This window comes from Sciurus vulgaris, assembly GCF_902686455.1.
Source record: "Sciurus vulgaris genome assembly, chromosome: 8".
NCBI classification, from domain to species: domain Eukaryota; kingdom Metazoa; phylum Chordata; class Mammalia; order Rodentia; family Sciuridae; genus Sciurus; species Sciurus vulgaris.
Genome location: NC_136468.1, coordinates 138,293,100 through 138,318,453, shown reverse-complemented (window position 1 = coordinate 138,318,453; position 25,354 = coordinate 138,293,100). Strand labels below are relative to the sequence as shown.

Genomic DNA, 25,354 nt, shown 5'->3' with positions numbered 1-25,354 from the left:
TACTAGAATTTTCTTTCCTTGTTAGGATTAGACATGACAGTTATTTTCTGAGGGAATCCTGAATGTGGCCCTGTGACATCACCTATCTTGTAGTGGAGGCTGAGGGTGTGCCCCATCCCATCCCATCCCATCACTGTCCTGGCCCACAGGTTGCTGAGTGGAATGCTGTTCAGTGCATAACCTCTCCCAGCCTTCCTGGTTATCGTGAGAAGATTCTCAGTTTCTTTTCCAGGGATTTCATGTCATCTCCTTTGGAAAGCATAAGCAGTTCACATTCCAGGAAGTCCATGGTACTGAGTATTTTCTACCCTGAGGGAAGAAGGAAGCCTATTCCAAGGTGGATGTGTTCTTGGGGACTATGCAGTGCTGCATTTCTCGCATGGCTCCCTAGACATTTTTCAGGTTTCTCTTTTCATCGCTCTCTCATGGGTGAAAGAGTTCCTGAATTCCCTGCAATTGCTCAGTAGGGGGTGTCGTTCTTTCCGTCCTCCATCTGTCCCCAGGCCTGGTTTTCTTAGCTCTTTCTTTTCTACCCTTGTTTATGTTTGCTAGCCTTTCTGTGGTCTTCAGTAATGGAGAGGAGGAAGACAGTAACATGGTACACCTGTGTGCCAGACACTGTCCTAAGCCCTTTCCATGTGTTAAGTTCCTTTGCAGCCTTATGAGCTAGGTGCTACTTTATCCTCATTTCCATGTGAAGAAACCAAGGCATGGAAAGTTAAGTAGTTCTCCCTGAGGTCACCTGGAGAAGATAGATTAAGTTGTTCTTAGATTTTGAGGTGGAAGACTTCCCACAAGAGCTATATCGTATTCATCTCTGAATCCCCAATTCAAAGCATAGTTAAGCAAGCATTCCATCTGTGTTAGAATTAGTGCAAGGGCTAGGCCATCCACTTAACACATCAGTGTGTCATTTGGGTTGAAAAAAAAAAAAAAAACACACACACGCAAACTTAAGAGTAAATCAAGCTGGGCACAGTGGCACACTCCAGTAATCTCAGCGACTCCAGAGGAAGAGGCAGGAAAATCACCAGTTCAAAGCCAGCCTCAGCAGAAGTGAGTCACTAAGCAACTCAGTGGGACCCTATCTCTAAATAAAATAAAAAATAGTGCTGGGGAGGTGGTTCAGTGGTTGAGTACCCCTGAGTTCAATCCCTGGTCCCCCCCCCCCCCAAAAAAAAAGAGTAAATCAAAGGCTGCAGTTGTGAAGGCAGTGAATTGGAAATATCTGAGACTTACTATATGAACTCTTATTGAACTTTTAAAAATAAAATTTAGAAATCTATTTTCTCTGACTGCTGAAGAATTTTTCACTAACTAGCAGCAGGGTTCTGACTGAATAATCATCCTCTTTCAGAAACAGCAGATTAACCAGATTAACAGTTGTCCCCCCCCCTTAATTAAAGCTTGTGCAGCTGGAGTTGTTCTTGCTTGCTTCTGAGGGATTATATTAGTGATAGTGATTTAAAGGATGATAACAACAAAATTGTTATTGTGCTCTAAATTTAAAGTTAACTCAAATAAAATTAGATATGGCTCCCACCTAGTGGGCATGCACCTTCCAAACATCAGAGAGGGGCTTTGACACATTCCACCCATAAGTAGGACCTGCGTTGACTTTATAGGCCTTCCCTTACACAAGTAATAAATACTGGTAGTGACATCAGACTTGCCAAAAACTCATCCCTGAAAATCATCCAGCATATGGCTTTTTGTTTTTGACAAATAAGTAGGAATGAAATAGAAACCCAAATGAGAGCAGAGCACTAACTAGCTGTGTTCTCTTATAGGTCCTTATCTTTCCTTGCTTACCTCATCCTGAGAGGCCTGAGTGCTGGCCACACCTCAGTTTCATCACCTGCAGAATTAGGGATTTGAACCTGATAGTCTCCAAGGTTTCAGCTTTCAAATTGCATATTTTTCTTTGAGGAAATGCCAGGTTTTTACTCATCCTAAATAGTAGTAATAGCTATAATAGTATTATGTATTTAATCTGTGCTAAGCATTTATGTGTTTTTGTATTTTAGTGCTGGCATAACTTGAAAGGTAGTTCTTTTAATCATTCTCTTTCAGATTTGGAAACTGAGGTGTAGTGAGATGATTTTCTCAAGGTCACACAGCTGTGTGCTTTGTTCTTGAGACAGTTAACCATTATGTCTTGAGTTATTTGTGTGCTTCTCATACCCTCTGCCAGTTTTTACAAATATTTATTCTGGGCCTTATGTTGCTGCTTCAGGAGTGTTCATCTCATCTTCTGAGCTTCTTAACATGAAGATGGTGTCTCACTGCGTTGCCCAGGCTGGTTTGGAACTTGTGGGCTCAAGTGATTCTCCTCCGTAGTCTCCTGAGTTGCTGAGACTATAGGCACACACCGCCATGCCCGGCTGGAGGTGTTAACATTGCCTTGTTTTCTCCATGCTTTGTGTGTCCCTACATTGGTATTTGCCCATCTGGCAAGTCAGTTGTCTCTATCAGCTTTATAGAGCTGTCTTCATAGTCAAAAGACTTTCTACTAGAGATATATCTTAGGTATTGATTGGATATGTTGTGTTGGCTGTGGTCCCTGGTGGGTGCTTGAGTATCCATGTAGCTTCTTTAGCTGTAATCAGTGTTGGCAGTGTCTGCAAGTGTCCCAGTGGCCTAAACTGCAGAAGTTGCCACAGCTGGAATGTAGTGCCATTCATTGGGGAAAATTTGCTGACAGATTTGGGTACAGTGTGCCCAGCTGCTGGTATGTGTAGGGCACCTGTCAGTTTGCGTGGGTTGCATGAGGTGGGGCCACACCACTGCAGAGGTAGGTGTGGTGTGTCATGCCTAGTAGTGAGGTCTAGGCTGTACCAGAAACCTTTCAGCATCTAAAGGCTGCATAGGTGACTTTGCAGAGTTTCTGGGGGCCAAACTGCTCAGAGAGTCTTCCTGTCTGCTTCATGTGGTCTACCCATTCTGCTTCCTCTGGGAGGGTGGGGCTGAGCCTCTGCTTCTCAGGGTCACCATGTGCTGAACCGCTGAGAAGGACTACTCAGCTGCTTCATGGGGCTGCAAAGATTGGGCAGGACCACTCTGGAAAGGCTGCTAGGACCAGGCCTCCTGACTAGTTCAGAGGGCTGGACATGTGGGGCCACTTGGGCAGCTGCCCTGTCACTTCCCAATAACCCCAGATAGATAGAGTGCCAAGATGACGCCAAGCAGCAAGAGTCTGGGTGGGGCAAGCATAATGTGGGCCGAGCTCCTTCTCTGGGGAAGGCAGTGTTGGAGTAACTTGGCAGCTCCCCTAACTGGGTTCAGATCCTGCAAGGGCCATGGGGTTCTCAGCAGCAAGTGTTTCAGGTGTCTGGCATGAGTGGGGACTGCCAGTGACCTCTTGCTTACCTCTTTCCTGCTGAGTGAAGTCCCTCTTGGTTCAGGATTGATCTGAAGTGATGGAGCAGCGGATGCTTTGTGGCTTCATTCTCCTCTTTATAAGGTAACATGTGTCTCCCGGCCCTGCAGGGTCTCTGCCACATCCCCACTGTGCCCCAGTGCTCTGCCTCTCACACTCTAGTGATGTAGCTCTTGGTTTCCCCCCCTTGTTTTGGTCCTTGTTTTGGGCAGAAGTGTGCCAGCCACTGCTAGTCACAAAAAATATATTTTTCAAGAGTAAAAATCAGTCAGAATCTCACTCTCCAAAGGTAACCACTGATCACATTCTGATAAATGGCTTTTACACATTCTTTTATGCGTGTATACACATAAATGTATACACGATTTCATGTAAATGGGGTTAAATATGCCAATTTTTTACTGTATGTTGTTGAAATTTTTCTGTTAATATGGTTAGCTATATATTATGGTGGTAGATATATAATATGGGTACATAGCATTTCATTGCATAGCATTTCATTTTAATCCAGTCTGCTAACATTGAACATTTAAATTGCTTCCAATTTTTTACCAAAAAAAGTACTGCGTTGAACTTCTTTGTACATAAATTTGAGTACACGGTGCTTACATCATGTATCTGCACTAAGGTGGTGTTAGTAAGCTGGTGCAGCAGAAGCATTGCTTCTGGTGTTTCATGGAACACTGTAAATGTGCAAGAACACAGCAGCTCATCATGGACACATGTCTGCCTTCACAGGTATCAAACTTCAAGATGTTAAAAAATAGATATTTATGAAACATTGAAATAAATTGAAAAGCTTGGACAGGATAAACTTTGTTTAAAATCTCCCATTTTTCATTTGAACGAATTGTTAGATGTTTGTTTCTATAATTTCTTTGGTCATCAAGTTGGGCTTTGCAAAGATTAGAGGGCATGATGCTTCATGTTACCAAAATGAAAAGGACACTTTTAAAAGGAAAACGGACTTTGTAGTAAGAAAACATAAACCATTCATTCTACAAATATGTATTAAATAATGTCCTGGCTACTGGAATTCCAAGTCTAGGAGGAAAGAGATTAAAATAGTAATGAATTTCAAACTATCGAAACCTAGAAAGAGACACCAGGGAAAGAAAATGTTTTATATTTGCAACTATAAGGACCCTACTAAGCCTAAGGGGAGGGAATTGTTTTCATTTTCTCCTTCTTTAAACTTTATCAGCCATGTTGCTGTTAAATTGTGAGTCCCTGTTCCCCGTGATTTGCTTTTCTATCCCTGCCCATCTTTTTCCCTAAATTAGCATCTCTTTTATTTACTTACCCTTTACTTTGTGACCAAGGCATCCATTCTGGGCCTGTTTTCTCATCTGGTCGATGAGGGAGTTCATTTCATTCATTCATTCATTCATTCATTCATTCATTTATGAATGATAGTCCAGCTCTGACAATTTTAGAGTCTGAGACAGGGACCAGTCTGTTTTCTTCACTGTCACATCCCTAGTTCCTTGGATAAATCTGGCCATCTAGAGTAAAGTCTTAATAAACTTTTGACGACACTAATTTCACATATATCGTGTTTATGTCTACCTTAATTCTTCGGAAATTTTACCTTTTTCTATTTTCTTCTGTAGTTACCACTGTACCTTTAAACAGTTCTTTTCATGTCTCAAGGATAGTTTCTATTAGCCTCAAAAGATCTTGTGTTCAAGTTCAAATCAGACAATTTGTGAGAGCCATTAACAGCTTCAGCTGTAGGGAGGGAGAAGTAGTGTGAGCCGATGACTAACAACCGATGTGCTCAACAACTCTCAAGTTGAGCACAACTGGAGGGTTGTGCTCAGGATGCTGTGAGAACACAGGGCACTCAGGAAAGCTGCTTGGATGAGTTGGTGCCTCAGCTAATTCTAGAAAGAAAAGGTTAGTCCTGTGAAAACCAGTCAAGGGGGTAAGGGACTGGTCTGGAAGATCTTTTGAGCCTTTTATAACAGGGAGCACTTGGTAGATTTCAGGAAAAAAAAAGACAAAAAAAAAAAGTTTTCATATTTACATTTTTGTACATTTTTTTTATTTCACAGAGATCTAATATGAACCCATTTAGCCAAACCATATTAATCAAACCAAGTCTAGTGTTTGAAAAAGCCACCTGCCTTTGTTCTGATATATTTTTTTTCCCAATTATCTTCTTTTACTTTTATTCTATGAGTAATCTTATGAGTCTTGCCCCATCAGGGCGCATAGTCTTGCAGTTTCTGAATCACATGATTGGTTAAGGCTCCTGTCGATCAGAGTCCACTGGAAGCACTGCCCAAAGCTGTGCTACCTAGACTTTTTGCGTCACTTCCTCTCCAGTCTCTGCACAGCAAATTAGGAAACCCAGTGCCACCTCCGCTTCCTTTTTCTTCAAGCAGCCGGGAAGATGGCGGAAATTTAGCCTGAGCGTGCCTACCAAAAGCAGCCTAGCATCTTTTTCAAAATAGGGTCAGGGCTTCAAGACTAAAAAAGACCACTGAGGGAACCTACACTGACAAGAGGTGCATCTTCAATGGAATGTTTCCATCCGAGGGTGGATCCTGTCTGGTGTGATGACCAAGATGAAAATGCAGAGGACCATTGTGATTGGCCAGGACCGTCTCCACTACATGCGCAAGTGCAGTAGCTTTGAGAAGCACCCGAGAACATGCCTCCATCTGTCCCCCTGCTTCAGAGGCATCGCGATGGGCCAATCGAGCAAGGCAGTGGTTTAAGCATACTCAAGGTCACCAGCACTGCTGGCATCAAGAAGCAGTTTCTGAAGTTCCAAGTCTGGACACCTGCCCACTCCCCAAAACAATATACTTATTTTCTTTAAAAAACAAGACAAAACAAAAATAATGTTAAATAGTGAATAGTGAATTGTTTGATTTTGGTCTGCTTTTCAAGATTATCTCTGAGTATTCTTGTTCTGCACTTTCTATGTGATACATCTAGGTGTGAATTTCTTTTTGTTTATTCTACTTGGGGTTCATTGAGCTTCTTGAGTTCTTAAATTGGTGTCTTCATTGGTGAGGGAATTATTAACTGTTATCTTTTCAAATATTGCCTATGTTCCTTTAGCTCTGTTCTATCTGGGATTGCAGAGGTATTATACTAATACATCTCTTCTGTTTTCCATCTGTATTGTAGATAATTCTTTTTGATTCATCTTCTGTTTTGGTAATTTTCTCTTCAACTGTCTTGTATGTTCTTAAACACTAGTTACTATGTACATAAGAAACTAAGTTGTTGGTTTTTTATGCCAGAGTAGGTTTGTTCTTCTCACCAAATGAGAATTCATTTGTTCCACATTGCCCATATTTTGTGTTGCTAGACCTTTTAATTGTAGCAGTCTTGTGAGTATGTAGTGGTATTTCATTGTGTTTTTAATGTGTATTGTCCTGGTGACTAATGATGTGAAACACTTCTTCACATGTTTATTGGCCATTTATATATCCAAGTGTTTGTCTAGATCTCTTGCCTCGTTTAAAAAATAACAGATTGTTCTTACTGAGTTAGAAGGGTTTTTATGTGTTCTGGGTAGAAGTATGATATATGTGTTACAGATACAGAGATTCTCACAATCTCATCCTTACTGATTCATCCTTACTGTGCCTTCCAATGTTTAGAGTTCTTTAATTTTATACTACCCATTGAGTTTTTAATTTTTCATTATTGTTTATTTTTTATATCTTCATTTAAAAAATATCTAATAGGTTGTATTTTATATGTTTGTGTTCCCTGGAGATATTTTAAAACTTGTATTTCTCTAAGCATAGCAGAGTTGTATGATCTTTCTCTGAGGATTTCAGGATCTGAACTTATGTATCTCTTTCTGATGGTTCTTGCTCATGAGTCCTTGTTTTCATGTATACATGTTTGATTTTGCTTTCTTTCTTTTTTTTTTTTTTTACTGTAATCTGTTTATTTTTATTAGAAAATATGAAGTTATTTGATTTGGGAATTAAAGGCATCATTCTCCAGAGAGGATCTGTTTTCCTCTATCAGGTGTCTAGGGAAACAACTAATCTGGGACTTTAAAAATAGAATTAGACTTTAAGAGAAATTGCAAAAACAATACAAATTCTCATACAGCCTTCATATCCCTCTCCTCTTGGTATTAACACCTTAGTAATCATAATACTGGTTATATTGCAACACAACTATTAGTTAATCTACATACATACTGGAATTCTGCAAGTTCCCCACAAGTGTCCTTTTTCTGGTCCAGGATCCAGTGTGGACTCTCATATTGCATTTAGTTATCATGCTTCTTTTTCTAACAATTCCTCAGGTTTTCTTTGTTTTTCTTGAACTTGATACTTTTGAAGAGTACTCTTCAGATTTTGTAGGAAATCCCTCATTGTGGATCTGTGTAATTAGTCACAGATAAGTCAAGGTAATGTGTTTTTGCCAAGAGTAGTGTAGAGGTACAGAGTCGTTCTCTTAGCACATTAAATGAAGGATATGTGGTGTTGCTGTGTCTTTTTACTGGTGATGTTAACTTTGATCTCTTGGTTAAGGTGGTAGCGTCTACCAGGCTTTCCCACTGTAAAATTATTGTTTTTCCCTGTATAATCTTGTGGGGAGATATTTTGAGACATTGTAAATATCTATTATCAGATTTTTGCCCACTAATTTTAGCATTCATTCTCTATTTCTTGCGTGCAGTGGTTTTTACTGTGATGCTTGCTTGCATAGTGATGATTTTATTTTCATCATTTCTATGTGTATTCTTTGAAATTCGTCTATAAGAAAGAACAGCTCCCTTTCCCTCCTTTTATTATTCAATCATTTGTCACTGTGAACTCATGAATATTTATCTTATGTATCTTAATCCATTACTATGATTATTTGCGTATTGATCTGATGATCCCAGCCCCAGCCATTGGGACTCCTTCAGGTTGACTTCTATGTCAATTCCATGCACCACCACCATTTTTCTAAAGCACTTTCTTTCTTTCTAGTACCATAAAATATTCTAAGTGCAACTTTTATTTTTCCTACCCCAAACCCAGAACTAACCATTTCTCCAGGGAGTTTTGGTTCATACATTAGACTATGGTATTTAGAAACCAAGATCTGAGCACCATGTGTGCTTATTGATGCCAGGATGTCATTGCTTTTAGGCCCTCTCAGAGGAAAGAGCTAATAAGTGTGTGTGTGCTCTAAAACACACACAAAACACATCTATGTTCATTTCTTAGTCTCTTCATTTGTATGTATTTTAAAAACTATAAGTTCATGCTGCTATTTCTGATTCCATTCCAATACTATATGGTTCATTCTAGCCTTCCCTCTTATTTGTAGCTTCTTTTATCTGCAAGAGAAAACCCTGGTTCTCATAATCCTAATTATATTTATTTGCTCATTTGTACAGGTTTTTCTTTTTTTCATATTTTTACTTGTTGCTAGACCTTTATTTATTTACATGTGGTGCTGGGAATCAAACCCAGTGCCTCACACATGCTAAGCAAGTGCTGTACTACTGAGCCACAACCCTAGCCCTCATTTGTACATTTTTAAAAAATATGTGTCAGTAGTGTTAGAATTGCTAACCCAGATTCCTGAGAAACAAATTAACTACAGTGCAGAATCTTTTCTCTTCAACCTTAGAATGTACAGTTAAAAAAAACTTTTCCAAAGTTATTTAGTTTAGTATTTTCTTCTCCACCCCTTCAGGTTATGTTATGCTACTCATTTGTACTGCAGTTCAGTTTGTTTGGTTCTGTTTTTGTTCCATAGACAAGTTGTAATTATTTGCATACGTGAAACATGAGCCTTACCGCTATCAATATCTTTTCAGCTCTTTGATGCTTTTAAGTGTGTTCTATTTATCTAGCATTTTTTTTAGTAGGAGGGTCAGTCCAAATAACCTTGTCTTCCATATCACCAGAAATGAAAAATTTCCTTTGAAAATCTGTTGTCTTCAAACATTAGGGAAAACAGGAGCCAGGCATAGTGGTACATGCCTGTGATCCTGTCTACTTGGGAATCTGAGGCAAGAGAGTTGAGATTTTGAGGTCAACTTCAGCAACTTAACAAGACCCTGTCTCAAATCAAAAGTAAAAAGAACCAGTTATGTAGCTGAGTGGTAGATCACTACTACGAGCAATCCCCAGTGTAAAAAAATATATAAGTAAAATAAAAATACATGATAGACTTCACTTCTGAGCTTTATTTTTAAAAGTCTTTTGGGGGGGGAATTAGCACACTCCAGCCTAACAAGAACAGTAAACTATATTTTTTGTATTTATTTATCATTCAGTAGATAGCTGTCATATTTATTCCTATGAATACTTGAGAGTAAAGAGACTTATCCTGTAATATGTTAGCAATAGGATTATGGCACCCATTACCAAATTTGAAAGTTTTCAACAGTAAAACCTTGAAAATCAGAAAATACAGTCTTGGTTAATTGAATCTTCCAGTTAAGCAGAAACTAATCAGAAACTCATTTTTGGTTCAAATTGGTGTGGTTTTCCTAATGTATGTTCATCTACTTTCTGACACAATAAGAGGTTGTCCATTCCACTTCTTATACAAATGTTAGTTCTATCACCCAATGACGTGTTCATCCGTGTCTGATCATTGCAAAATATGGGGATATCCCAGATGTGGAACAATAAGGAAATGGAAAAGGAAATTAAAACCCATCTATTGGATGGAATCTTATGCAGTCATATAAAGTGATAATTAACCAACAGTAGTAATCTGGAAATGCTTTTGACGAAATAGTAAGTGAAAATGTATGAATAGCGTAGGTATACACATGTAGAATGGAGGAAAGTCAACTAAATGTAATAATGTTTTAAATACCTTTATTTCTTACCCTGCACAAAAATCAGCATGGATCAAAAACCTAGGAATTAGACCAGAAACTTTGCAACTCCTAGAATCATAGGATCAACACTCCAGCACATCTGCATAGGCATCAACTTTTCTCAGTAGGACCCCTAAAGCTTAGGAAATAATGCCAAGAGTTAATGAATGGAATGACATAAAATTAAAAATTTTCTGCACAAGGGAAACAATTAGGAATGTGAAGAGAGACCTACAGAATGGGAGACAATCTTGCTAACTACTCATCTTACAGGATTAATATCTAGAATATATAAAGAACTAAAAAAAACCCAATTAATAAATAGGCAAATGAATTAAACATACTTTTCAAAAGAAGAAATACAAACGGAAAATATTCAACATCATTAGCAATTAAAGAAATGCAAATCAAAACTACACTGAGATTTCATCTCACATCAGGCAGAATAGCAGTCATCAGGCATAAAATTAATAATAAATGCTGGAGGGGATGTGGAGAAAAACTCTTATTTTACTGTTGGTAGGGTTGTAAATTTGTATAACCAATATGGAAATCAGTATGGAGGTCCCTCCAAAGAGTAGGCTTGGAACTACCATATGACCCAGCTATGCCATTCCTTGGTATTTATCCTGAAGAACTGAAGTCATTGTACGACAGTGATACATGCATACCCATGGATATAGCAACACAATTCACAGTAGCCTGCCGCTTGTCGCCGACCAGCAGGACAAACGACATATACTCTTCAGAAGTTCCCCAAGCAGCTTCCACTTTATTCGGATAACACCCTCAATATATAAGCAGTCTCATGCATAAGCAATTGTAATCAGATATGTCCATCCAATCCTATTAAAGGTCAAGCGATCACGAGCTCAAGCATCCATGTAAGATATATCTGTCCACGCGCTAGGCAGCTGAACTAATTATCATACAGCCAATGATAAACGCTTCCTGTTTTTCTCAAGGCATTCAGCAGGCCCTTTGGCTCTCTGCCAGTCGCCATCTTTGGATGCATGTGGCGTAACCCTGGGCCCCGGGTCTTGCCCGCCACAGTAGCCAAACTATATAACCAACCTAGATGTCCATCAGCTGATGAATGGATAAAGAAAATATGGTATATATACACAGTGGAGTTTTATTTAGTCATAAAGAACAAAATGTCATTTGTAGGAAAACGGAACTAGAGACCATGTTAAGGGAAGTAAGTCAAACTCAGAAGGTTAAAGGTCATATGTTTTCTTTCATATGGAAGCTAGAGAGATTAAAAAAAAAAGTGGGGGGGGGTCTCAACAAAATCAAAGAGATCAGTAGAGGAACGGAACCAAGGGGTGAGAGGGAGTGGGGAAGTGCTAGGGAGTGATATTGGCCAAATTAGTGTTATATTATGTTCATGTATGAATAAGTAACAACAGATCCCATCAGTTTATACTATTACATGCACAAATAAAAAAACATGAAGAACCATATGTGGCACACACCTGTAATCCCAGTGGCTTGCAAGGCTGACCAGAAGGATCACAAGTTCAAGACCCAGCAACATAGTGAGGCCCTAAGCAACTTAGCGAGACCCTGTCTCAAAATGAAAAATAAACAGGGCTAGGGATATGACTCAGTGGTTAAGTGCCCCTGGGTTCAATCCCCAGAGTCAAGAAGAATATTGTCCTAGATCAGTAGTTCTCAACCACAGTATTTTTTAAAATTCTCTTTTTATCTAAAAGGGTAATTTAAAGGTTATTGCTCTAATGTCACACATAAGCATTTTGAGAGAGAGGAATGGAATGGAAAGGAGGCACTCGTGTCAAGTCTGACTGCAGAGGTGGCCATTGGGGTTGAAACCCTAAATTCAGCACTCAGCAATGCCAGTAGGACTCGCCCTCAATCTCCTCAGCTTTAAATGGGAAACTTCATGTTCCTACTTCTTTGTGTTATTATGAAGATTAAACGAGATAGTAAATGTGACCTGCTTAGATCCAGGTCAGTCACATAGCAGATGTTCAGTGTGTTAACCATTGCCCTAGCTGCTGTCCTCATCCTGTCACTCTCACTGCCACTCCCTAGGTGACCATGGTCCATCGTCTTTGGCAGCAGGCAGATGGAGAATTTCTGTACTAAAGGTAGACTTGATTGTTCCAACAGAGTATTAAGATGATAGATCTTTCCTGTAATAATTTCTAAGTTAATTGGTTCCTTTTTTTTTTTCCTTTTGATAAGCGAATGGATATTTCTGTGTAACTAATGCAGTTTCATTTCCTCCATTTAACAGAAAATGTATAGTTAACAGTTTTGCCTTGGCCAGTTTAAGCAAACCTAATCTAAATGTTCCAGTTTGGGGAATGTTCATATGTTGGGTAGTGGTGACAATAAGAAAAGTATTTGGGGAACAGCTTTGCACAGTGTAGAGGAGGTAGTGTGTCTGCGGTGGTCCTCTGACCGAATTGCCCCATCAGGGAGAAAGAACTCACTGTTGGAGTGTTTCACACTGGAGAATTGGCTGAATAACAGTAACCCAAGCACTCGGATAGGTCAGGGACCATGTGAGTATTAAACTTCTTGGCACTCTGTAACAGAACTAGAGTTATTTCTAGAACGTTTTCTGTTTTCTGTAGAAAGTGAAAGTTAAAGAGATTTAAGTTTTTAAAGATATTAGAAATCAGTAAAGATTAAATGATTTCATAATACCCAGTGGTGGCACAGTATTGAGAAGTAAGCATTTTGTACTATTGGTAGGGGAATAAATTGACGCCACAACCATTTTGGAGGAAAGGTTTTGCATACCTATCAGAATGAATGTGCATATTTTTTTACCCAGAGGTTTTACTTAGAGGAATTATCTACTCATGGGGTATTCTCCCACAGGCATGAAGATGGGTGAACAAAAATGGGTTTTGCAGCAATATTTAAAATAGCAAAAAAAATTTTTGGAACCCTCTTAAATGCTCATCAGTAGAAACTAGTTAAATTATCATATATTTATAACTTAAGTTATGATATATTCATGTAACTCTTAAAAAGAATAAGGCAGGGGCTGGGATTGTGGTTCAGTGGTAAAGCACTTGCCTAGCATGTGTGAAGCACTGAGTTCAATTTGGCACCACATATAAATAAAGGAATAAAATAAAAAGAATAAGGCAGCCAGGCACAATGGTACATGCCTATAATCCAGTGCTGAGGCAGAAGGATCACAAATTCAAGACCAGCCTCAGCAATTTAGTGAGACCCTGAGACAATAAAAAGGGTTGGGGATGCGACTCAGATGTGACTCAGTGGTTAAGCACCCCTGGGTTCAATCCCCAATAACACACACACACACACACACCAAAAAAAAAAAAAAAAAAAAAAAAAAAACTAAGCCAGATCTACATATTGAGATGGAAAGATGTTCATTTATGTATAATACACACACACACAGACACACACATACATTTATTGATTGAACCCAGGGCCTCATGCATGCACTACCACTGACCCATATCCCCAGCCCAAAATACACATGTTTTTAAAGGGAAGTTTTTAGGTAGTGTTATACATAGGTATGAATAGAATGGAAACTTTCTGGGAAGACCCACAAGAAAAAATTATTATAGTGACTACCACTGGGGAGTGGCATTAATGACGAGGGGTAAGTGGAAATTCTTTCATTTAATATTTCTGCCCCCCCCACACTCTGAACATCTGTTGCTTTTATTGTAAGGGGGAAAAGTTTGAAAAGGTCAAATACCTGAACTAAAATCTTGGCATCTTATTTTATATTTACCTATGCTAACAGATGTTGAGAGGTTTTTTTGTTTCATTTTAATCTTGTTTTCAATGATAAATTTCATTGTACATATTTACAAAGTACCATGTAATTGAATACATGTATACAGTGTATACTGAAGAGCTCAAAGACTCCAAAAGCTCAAAGGGAGGTGGAAATGCTAATTACCCAGATGCTGGGTTTTGCCTCAACTCTTTTATTTGCTGCCTAATCAAGGAGAGTGAACAAAACTCACAATTATGAGAAGTTAACCATGCCTGTCATTTTCTAAGAATGAACCTCTCACCACCCCCAGGAAAGGTCTGCAAAAAGAGGCCAGTGATTCCTGCTTCTTCGAGCTAATAGAGATTCGCAGGAGAAATGTAGGTTAAAAGCCTTTGAAAGTTATACATCTCTGGGCACATCTGAGGAATCACATATTGAAAGGAAACATTATAGTTCAGTGGTTTAAGAGCTCAGACTCTAGAGTCAAACTGCCTGGTAAGAAGAAACATTTCCATTTCTAAGAAGATCACTTTGAGCAGAGGCTTGTCTACAGAAGCATTTCTTAGACTAGCTGAGCTTGATTTGTAGACTGAGCGCATCTCTTTGGCTTTGTGAGTCAAGTTAAGGCAGGTGGTGCCAGGAGTACCATTAACTACCTAAGTTACCCAGTGCTTTGCAAATTCAAATATGTTTAAAACCCCAGGTCAGCTGAATTATGTATAGGCAATCAAACTGTAGCACATGAAAGGGAGTTTTCCTGATGGGTCCTCCATTCCATTAAAAGACATTGCAGGAGGCTTAAATAAAATTGCTTAGTATTTAAAAAGGAAAGATTAAATTGAACTCATGTAAAGTTTGGTTTCAGTAGTGAGCAATGGAAATAGAAAAAGATGTTTAAAAGTACAAGAAGGCAATATTGCAGTCCAAATCTGAGGGTGAGAAGCCCAGAGTTTGTTATCCTGATGGTCTCACCTGCTAAGATCCTGGGCAGGTTCATTCACTTCCATGAACACACTCCCTTGTTAGTGAAGTGGGGCAGGGGTGAGCGTGAGAGTTGACCATTGAGATAAGGCATTGAAAGCATTTAGCATAATAGTTCTTGGCACTTAGTAAATACTCAATAAATGTTAACTAATGTATTTAGGCAAAAGTGACTACTTAACATATTTTTAAGTGAGACATCCAAAACAAGCCAGTGGGGCTGGGGTTGTGACTCAGTGGTGGAGCGCTTGCCTACCATGTGTGAGGCACTGGGTTTGATTCTCAGCACCACACATAAATAAATGAATAAAATAAAGGTCCATCAACAACTAAAAGTATATATATATAATTTTTTAAAAAGCCAGTGGTGTCTGAAATTAAACTTGGAATATAAAGGAAAAGTGTGTTCTAATTTGGTTTTATTTTGCGTTTTGTAATTCATTGTTTAAAAAACAGAAATAGGTTTCTTATGTGACTCTCTAGTGAGGCCATGTGTGTTGAATATGTGGACCCAAAAAAAGACAATTATATAGTTCTTGAAAATAAAGAGGACTACTAAAAATAAAACCATCACAGAGAGAGGCCATTAAACAGCTAGCCAACCATTTCAACATTATAATCACCATCCCACCTCCTTAAAGCCATTTCTAACCATTCCAGTACATGGTGATCTCTCCCCAAGAACCTATAAAGCTCACTGACCCCCATCTGGCCTCAGAAGATCACTGAGGCAGTTACTTGGCTTGTCCAAGGCTCTCTCTAGGGCAGCCTGCAGAGCCCTCTGCAATAGGGTCAGTCTGGGCCTTAAGGAGGTTGGAGTTCATACCTTACCAAGGGAGCCTTATTTCAGAGGACCCCCTGCAACACCAAAGAGTAAATGGGTGGAATGGAAAAGAAGCACCTCAGTCAGCCCTCCCTCAAGAATTATGTTGCAAAAAATGTTTTTGGGGAAGGAATGACCACAATCTTAACAGACACAACAAGGAATTTCAAATAGTACCCATGTCGCTGGGCCTGGTGATATACACCTGTAATCCCAGAGACTCAGGAGGCTAAGGCGTGAGGATCAAAAGTTTGAGGCCAGCCTCAGCAACTTGGTGAGGTCCTAAGCAACTTAGTGAGATCCTGTCTCAAAAAATAAAAAGGGGTGGGAATGTGGTTCAGTGGTTCATTCCCTGGCAACAGAACAACAAAATAGTGCCAGTGTTGAGTGGAAGTGAGAGATGCAGACAGAGGTGATTTGCCTGAACCCAGCTGAGCAAGTTGATTGGAGAAATAAAGGACTTCCTAAGACTGGAGGTGTATCTGTCATTACTTCATGTAAAATACTGAGCCTTTCTCTTAAGGTAGGGATGTTTGCTGAGTTTCTAAATATGCAGAATAATAATGATAACTAATATTTAAGAGCTCCTTTTTTTTCCTGGACCTGTTGCTTCTAGTCAATAAAGTGGTCTCAACCCTAGATAGTCATTGATGGTGGGGGTGGGGTGTATCCTGTTCTGGTGCTTCAGAACAAATGTATTGTGGGTGGGAAAGCAGCATCTCATCCGGAACTCCTTATGGAAAGGAAAGTGCAAAGAGATGCTTGAGAAATGAAAGGCAGGATGCTAGCAGACTTCCTCCCCACACCTCCCATCGCCTCTGAAGGTCTCCTCTGTTGCAGGCATCGGAAGTTGAGAGGCAACTCTCCATGCAGGTCCACGCCCTCAGAGAAGACTTTCGGGAGAAAAACTCGTCAACCAACCAGCACATCATCCGGCTGGAGAGCCTGCAGGCCGAGGTGAGCCTGCTGGCAGCTTCGCAGGGAGGAGAAGTGCTTCTCTCCTTGGAGGCTCTGCACGGTCTTTGGATCAGGAGCCCTCTGAGGGGGAAACAAAAACCTGCTCTGTATAAAAGGGATTAAAAATCTCTGAAGAGAGATGTTTCTGTGAGAGACTGGGAAGCATTTGATCCTTGTTCCTCTGGTTAGCTCTGTTGCCTGGAAAAATAAAGGTGCTCAGAATTGCTACTAAGGGCATTGAAATCATGGGTGACCTACATTTTACTGAGTGTGTCGATCCCTCCAAAAATACCCTTGCCAGCCCCACATAAAAGCTGGGAAGGGTATCTTCCCTTTCTCCATTCCTCCTAGGTCCAGTTCAGTCCACCTTAGTAGGGTCTGCTATTATTCTTACCTGTAAAGTGAGAGTAATAGAAGTTTCTGTGTAATAGGACTTTTGTGAAGATTTGGTAGTCAAGTACATAGAAGGCACTTTGTGTGGTCCCCAGGATGCAGTAATGTCACTGAAAGCAATGAGAGGCCAGACCTGGTGGCCAGGGTCTATGGTCCTGAGTGGGCCACAGGAAGAGAGCAACACTGAAGGAGCAGTACTGTGAGCATCCAGCCCCGGGGCGAGGAGAAGATGAGGGTCACATCAGCCCGAGCAGGGACTTCCCCAGGGGAGGCTTCCTCCTAATCTGCTCCCAAGAAATCTGATCCCCTTTGGCTAAGTCAAGACTTTGGGGGGACAGTCTAGAGCCAGACGGAACGAGCACCCTCCGCTGGGCCAAGGAATCAGCCATTGTGGGGCCTGAGAAACCTCATCGGCTGCTTCCCTACTTCATAAATGACCTGAGGATGTTTTTCCTAAACCCTGTCAATATCTTCTCTTTTCTTCTGCCTCCCATCCCCTTCCTTCCTCCTTTCCCTTGGCATTCCTACTGGTATTGAGCAGCAGGTTCTTGAAGTAAGTAGAGTTTGTACCGGTGGGGTTTGGCATGCCTGTCTGTGACTGTGCGTGTGCATGATTTGCCATTCAGTTGCCCCTGCTGGGCTCTGGCTCCTTCCAGTTGCCCATCTTCCTCTTTCCCCCACTCGCTCATTCACTTTTTCTAGACCCTCAAGAACAGGGTCTCCCAGGAATGTTTATGGCCAGATTTGATCACGTGTTTCAGGGTGTGTAGGGTGGAGTGAGGGAGTTGGCAGCGTAGTGCCAATTCCTTACTTCATCCAGTGACACTACTGCTGGAGGCCAAGCTGTGAAATTTTCATTTCAAATATACTACTCCATGTAACGCTGAACTTCTAAGTTTTTATTAAGAGTCTGACATAGACCAGAATCGTGTTGCCTAGTTACTCCACTGAGTAAAACTTGAAAAACAAAGATGCTCCATGGGAAGGAGAACTTGAAGGTCAGAGGGTATTTAAATGAAAACGAGCTAGAGGGAGAATTTTCCCTTCATACTGGTAACTCTGTTTCATTGTCAGGAATAGTGGTTCCATTCACGAAGGAGGCTTGCTCTTTTGGTCTTTCACCCAGGTGCACCCTCAAGAGACAGTATTTCTTTGTTACCTGACACCTGATCTCTCTGGACAAAGGCCACATACCTCCTTTCCCCAGGACGGCATCGTATCTGATTGATTGGTGGCCAGGGAAGATCTGGGCCCTAAGAGCAGAACTCTAGTGCAGAGAGTGAGAACAGTCAAGAAACGGGGAAAGGGGCTCTCTGAGGGCCTAGGACAGATTAGACAGCATTTCAAAGTCTCCTGGAAAGATTCTGAGATTGGTCACCAAAACTCACCTGAGTAAGAGCCTTAAAAGCATCATTCTCTGGACCATGTCAGAAGTATTTACAAATGTGCAGCTGGATAAGAAATCAGTTCAGCAGGGAGTTAAAAATGGGAGGAGCCGGGGGGACCTGCAGGACCCCAAAAGTTCCCCCAAAGCCAGTACCTCTTGGGAAGGTGAGAGGGCTTTTTGGAGCCCCTGAGCAGAGTGGTGCTCTGGGTGAAGCATTGCTGGCTCTGGAGCATTGGCTGAGCTTTTCTCCCTGCAAACCTAGAGGCCAGAGAAGACTAATCTCTCTTTCCTCTGCTTTCTTCTTGACACTGAGGCGGTAGACAGACGGTTGTACAAGGACATTCTTATAGGAGACTCGGTACTCTGTGGGTGAATAAGCCAGCCTTTTTCATAAAAGGAGAGTTTGCTTCTATTTACAAGTTACTTTCTCAGGTAAAAGGTGCTCTGAGTAATCAGCTGTCCACATGGTCCCTCTCCTGTCCTTTCCCAGGGCATGAGCTGATGCAGACATTACTTTGCCTTCTGCACGCTGTTAGTTGCTCCGTTAACTCAGCACCCCAGGTCTGAACTGTGACTTCTAATGCCAGAGGGGCCAGCTGTGGGGCAAGGATAGAGGAAAACCAGCAAGTGTGACAACACAGTGGCTCCCGGGGATGACATAGGCATTCTCTCATGCTCACGACTTGAGAAGGAAGAGTAGCACCAGAGGCCAGGTTCTCCCCACCAGCTGTGAGGCCGGGTGGTGAGGGCAGGCAAGGCTGGGCCTTCTCGGTCTTATCTCTGGAATTTCCAGAACACCAACCATCCCTTCCTCTGCCTGGCAGCCCACATTCCAGCCCCCACGGCTGACTCCCACCCCCACCAGACAGTTTTCTCTTCAGCCCAGGATTTCATCACTCCTTTCTCTGAGGTGGTGGCCCTCTGAGTCCTTGGGCACAACACTGAGAGACATGTGCCTTCGTCACTGGGGCTAGTCCCTCTTCTTACGCGCCACACCACCCCTGTGACTTTTCACCTTTTCAGATCAAGATGCTGTCAGATCGGAAACGGGAGCTGGAACATCGTCTCAGCGCGACCTTAGAGGAAAATGACCTGCTACAAGGGACTGTGGAGGAGCTACAGGACCGGGTGCTGATCCTGGAGAGGCAGGGCCATGACAAAGACCTGCAGGTACTGGGCAGAGATGCTGTCCTTGGGGGACCAGGGCCAGACAGTAGGAGCAGTTAGCCAGAAAGCAAAGGGGTTGGTAGGAGCAGGTGACACAGGTTTCACTGTGGACCTGTTGTGATTCCCCAGGGCACTCACTGACTTGAGTCATGGCCAGAGGAGTGCAGGCTCTCCATAGGCCACGCGTTCTGCGCCCCTGCCGCTGGAGCACTTTCACATGGTTCTTCCTGGGCTTTTAACATGACTGGAGCACAAGGAGTATCATGCTGGCCTCTTTGCGTCTGTGAAATCTGCTACATTTCAGAGGACGCCTGTGGCCGTCTGTCCTCAGCCCACAGGGCTCTCTGCTGCTGCCTTCTTAGGATGGGAAATTTAGTTGGCTGGCACAGAACAGAAACCAAGAAGCTGCCCGCTGAACACAGCAAGACATAATTCTACTTCTGCCAGTTGCCAGGAAAGGCACAGGCTGACCCTTTTGTGAGTCTCATTAGTCTTTTTTTTTTTTTTTTTTTTTTTTTAAACCTTCCTAAAGGAAATGGCTTCTTCTTAGCCATATCTGTCCTTATTTGGGAACTACCACCAGATCTCAAATGAATTCCCAAGCTTGACAAGAAACAACCCCCAGAACAAAAATACTGTCATTCCTAGCCTCCCCCAAGGCAGGGTGTACATCTGCTACCAAGGTGCTTTGCTGGGCTGGCCAGGCCTGGGACTGGAGACAAGGGGTGTTCACTGCCCTTTGGGCTCCTTGAACCCAGCAGGAAGTGTTCATGCAGAAGTGGTTAGCCAGGTAATGCTTGAGCACCCAAAGGCCAGCCCATGGAGTTCCCTCTGGGCTCCAGGGTAGGCTGCTGGGAAGCCCTGATATGGGATGAGGAAACAGGGTCTTGGGTAATATCGGTATCACTGACACCATAAACTAAGCTGCCACCTGAGTGCCAAGCCTCTTAGAGGGACGGTTAATCAGCAGTTTTTATCCTCTCTGTCTTTGTACCTTCAACTGGTTACTTCTCACATAGTAAGTCCTCAGAAGACATTGAGCAGAAACTGGGGCTGCATACCCAAGGCCCTGGGTTCCATTCCTAGCCCTAAAAAAATTTTTTTTTTAAATGGTGCTAACAAAAGCCTCAGCAGTTTTCTAAATGGAAAGGAGTTTTCTCATTTTTCAAGGTTGATGATAATAGCAGTGAGCACTGCCTTTCTGCAGGGACAGAGGGCCTTCACACGCGTTGTAAAGCTGGAGCTTAGAGAAAACAAATCATCTAAGGTCATACACTAAGTCCTTGGTAGAGTCGAGACTAGAACCCTTCCATCTGGTGACTCTTGCTCACCTGCTCCTCAAGTTGGCATTTGACCATCATGGTTACCCCGTCAAGCACTGCCTGAGGGATACTGAGAGCATGGAGCAGAAAAGGGAAGAAAAAGTCCAGAAAAAATAGAAAAATAATGCCTGCTTAGAGAGGCTTTCAGTCTAACATGAATTCACAAGAGAGAAGTCCTTATTTCAAGTCCATCTCTGGGGACCTGGAGATGGGGCAAAAGGACCAGGACAGTATGGGCCCCCAGGTACTGATACAATGGGCTGCATGTCCTGTAGCAGCAAGAATATCAGGTCAGACCACAGGCATGTCCTCTCATCATCTGTCTGCCTACCGTCTTCCAACTAGAGTACAAGAGTGAGGGAGGTTTCACCCAAGACCTCAGACAAGTCAGGCAGTTCCCACTTTGTTTGGAAGATCCACATTTCCAGCTGAATTCTTATCTTTTCTGTTTATGAGAAACTCTTATTAAGCTGCCAGACCAGTGCCCTCCACAAGGTCCTGTCTGTTCCTGAAATGGCCTGCACTGACAAAGGAATAAAAATTCCATCTTACTGAGGCAGCATAAAGTTGTCCTAAGCCAGATTTGTAAAACTTTGAGCCAGTGGCCTTGGAATGTGTTTAATCCGTGATTTTAAGCCCTCAGTCAAGGGGGAGCAGAACACTGAGCAGGCAAGGTAATGGGCCTGTTGCTGCCAGGGGAGCCCCCTTTTGATATCTTTCACTATAGGATTGGGGGTCCTACTGTCAAAAACAGATATTTAAGCTACTGACCAAATACAACCAAGCACCCAGTTCATATCAAGCATTTTGCTACACTCTTAATAAAACTCAGTAAAGAAAGTCTGTATTGTTCCTCTAAGGACAACTTTGCTGCCCTGTTGCGTAGATGTACACGGGGCCTAGCCCCAGCAGTGGTGGATTTCATTAGCAGAGCACAGACCTCCACTCGCTGCAGGTGACCCAGGACACAGGTGACTGGGCCCACGTGCCATAAGGCACATCATGTTACCTCACACCTTCGCAGCACCACGATGTCAGATGAGTAGCGTGCCCCCACTTCTGCTTGCTTGAGAATCGTGAGCTTAAACTTTGTAGGCTACATAAACACAAATCTTTTAATGTCGTCCCTATTCATACCTAGAAATATACTTGGTGTCATCGTCATTGTACAGAAGGTGATATTTCTTATTTTAGAGAGTTCTCGTAGTTAATGGACTTTTCCCTGTGTGGTTTAGTTTTTCTGCACATATCTGCCCAGCTGGTGAATCAGTCACTGACCAGAGAACCAGACCTCTCCTGATCTTTTGTTCTTTTGCTGTTGTAACTAATTAAGCACCTTTGAGGGTGCATGAGTAATTGAACTAATTTTGTCGGGTGCATAAGAACCGTATTTGTCTGTGTGGAACTCTCCTGCTGAGATGTACGTGGAGTTGTCTAGAAAATAATTGTAAAGCATTTTGCCAATTTAGTATGCTGTTATAACTGTGCCAGTGCTTCCTAGGAATGTCTCCCCCCCCCCCCAATAATCTTGATTGTTTTCTTTGAGTTTCCTCAAAACCAGAGCTAGAGGAGCTCCCCTGGTGAGCAGGTATGGCTGACCCATGGGAACCATGCAGAGCAGGCCTGCCAGTTGCTTTTCATTCTCTGAGCAGCCAGGCTCTAGACCCTTCCTAGCGAGGGCTCATTCAGGCTGCTGGTTCCATTACCCAACCATTTTCTAGCACTAATGGGTCAAGGTGAGGCTCCCAGAGCACCTAAAGCATTGACTACAGGCCTGGGAGCTGCTTCCTCCTCCGAGAGCCAGATCTCTGAGTTGCTGCCAGTGCCCCCACAGTCTGCATCTCTCAGGCGCCACAAAATGACTTGGCTAAGAGTCTGGAAAACCCCAGTGCAGTCTTCCTTCCTTCCTTCCTTCCTTCCTTCCTTCCTTCCTTCCTTCCTTCCTCCCTTCCTCCCTCCCCCCCCTCCCTATTCTCCCTCCCCTATTCCCCCTCCCCCATTCCCTTTCTTCCCTCTGTAGGAGGGATTGAATCCAGGGCACTTTACCACTGAGCCACATCCTCAGGCCTTTCTTATTTAGAGGAAAGGTCTCATTAAGTTGCTTAGGGCCTCGCTGAGTTGCTGAGGCTGTCATTGAGCTTGCAGTCCTCCTGTTTCAGCCTCGTAAATCACAGGGATTACAGGTGTGCGACACCATGCCTGGCCCCCCTCTCCTTTCAATGAAACAGAGATGGCCCCAGGAAGTTTTTCTCCCAGCCCCCAGAAAAATATCTGTTAAGGTACGGGGAGGTGTAGTCCATCAATCCATGAACACAAGTACAAAACACCATCCCTGTGCAGGTGTGACATCTGGCTACGTGCCTGGTCACTAGCAGGCTGGCGAGGACTCTGCAGCTATGTCTGCTATGTGAGGAGCAGGTCTGTTGCAGAGTGCACAGGGAAGAGGGCAGCACATAGCAGCGGTGACTGAGTTGTTCCCTCCTGTGCAGGAGGGACAGCCTTTTACCAGAGAGTGCTGCCCTGTGTAGACTGCATAAAGAACTCAGAGGGGCCAGAGTAATGGCGGGGAGGGAGGAGGAGCCGTGACCCCTGCATTGCTGCTTCCTCCCTCATCTGGCATCCCTCCCCGTCTCTGAGCCCCGTTTCATCGTCAGGAGCCTGAGATGCTTGGATTCATTGATCTCTGTGGCCCTGTCAGCTCTAAAAATGTAGGCTTACGGGAAAATCTCTGAGATACTTTACAAATCAAAAAGCAATGTGTGGGAAAAGTCAGAGGCTACATACCTAATATTTGGCTTGCAGAATGGAAGCTATTTGAAAAGTAACATCTCGAAGTAATTATTAACTCTTTCCAGTCTTCAGAAAGGACCAAAAAAAAAAAAAAACCAGACACAGTGAGGCACACCCGTAAACCCAGCTACTTGGAAACTGAGGCAGGAGCATCATTAAGTTCAAGGCCAGCCTTGGACCTTCAAGACCCTGTCTCAAAAAAATAAAAAGGATTGGAAATGTAGATCAGTGGTAGAGCACTTGCCTGGCATACACAAGGCCCTGAGTTCAGACCCCAGTGCAAAAAAAGGAAAGGACCAAGAAAGGGCAAACTGCTTACAGTACAGGATGCAGGGCGTATGTTAGACTGAGGTCATCTACATTTCTGCTCATAGTGTTAGAACTAGAACCATGGGCTTCACTTCAGAGATCCTTAAGGCAGACTGAAGGATCTGCTGGTCTGTTGGAGGCCAGCAGGGAGGGTGTGTGGAGAGGGGAAGAGCCCGCCTGGGAGTCTCCACCAGCAGTGTTGGGAAAGCCCTCTTCCCCTGTGGCTCAGCACCTGTGGCTACAGGAATGAGGCCGATGGGCCTCTGCTCCAGGGCCTCTCTGCAGTGGTCGGGTGTGACGCTGAAAGCAGAGACACTGCTGTTCCCATGGAAGTACAGTAAAGCGTTTGGCATCATGGCCCACATGTTATTCCAAGTCCCACCCCTGCTCCTCTCCAAGCTACCCCTTATTCTCTTAATTTTTTCTTGAAAATATATTGTTCACATAGTAAAGTGTACAAACCCTTGAGTAGATAGTCAAGCAAATTTTTACAAATATGTACATTTGGTAACCCCCTCCCCATTCCTGGGTCAAGATAGAAAACATTACCAACTCCCTGCAAGCAATAACCCTGCCCCTTCCTCAAAAGCCAGCCTTTAGTTCAACTTCAGTCTATCTCAGTGAAGTTTGGAAACTTTTTTTTTTTTAGCTGTAGGTGTCAATCCCTATTTATTTGTTTGTTTGTTTATTTAATGTGGTGCTGAGGATTGAACCCAGTGCCTCACATGTGCCAGGCAAGCACTCCACCACTGAGCCACAACCCCAGCCCTAAGTATGGAAACTTCTTAATGACAGAATTATACATCATGTACTTTTTATGCCTGGTTTTTGCACAAGCATTTCTATAAAATCGAGCCATATTGTGGTATATAGTAGCAGCCTATTCTTTTTTATTGCTATATGGTATTCCAGCCTCTGAACATACAATTTACCCATTCCGTTTACTAGCATTTTACCAGGCATGACTGTTGTGATATTCTGTGCATGTCTTCTGTGCTCATTTTATATTTGGGGGGTGTGCAACCAAGAGTGGAGTTACTGGATCACAGAGACCACCAGGCACTTTTCCAAAGTGTGTCTGCATTTTCCACTCCCACCAGCAGTGAGAGTTCTGATTGTTCCACGCCTTCAACACTTTTTTTTTAATGTGGTGCTGAGGATGGAACCCCTGCCTCACCTGTGCCAGGCAAGCGCTCTGCCACCGAGCCCCACCACAGCCCCACGTGGCATGCTCAGGAGGCGTGTGAGCTTTTCCTTATGGAGGGTTCCACGCAGACTCAGCAGCGG

The 25,354-nt window shown here is 42.7% G+C and overlaps 1 protein-coding gene across 1 annotated transcript in view; it reads left to right on the top strand.

The window, feature by feature from the left end:
• The window catches only part of BICDL1 (BICD family like cargo adaptor 1), a 94,442-nt gene that overhangs the window by 49,879 nt on the left and 19,209 nt on the right, over positions 1-25,354 (top strand). The window contains 2 exon segments of the mRNA XM_079151344.1: positions 16,583-16,699; positions 19,503-19,649. Coding sequence (XP_079007470.1) covers positions 16,583-16,699; positions 19,503-19,649 — 264 coding nt within the window.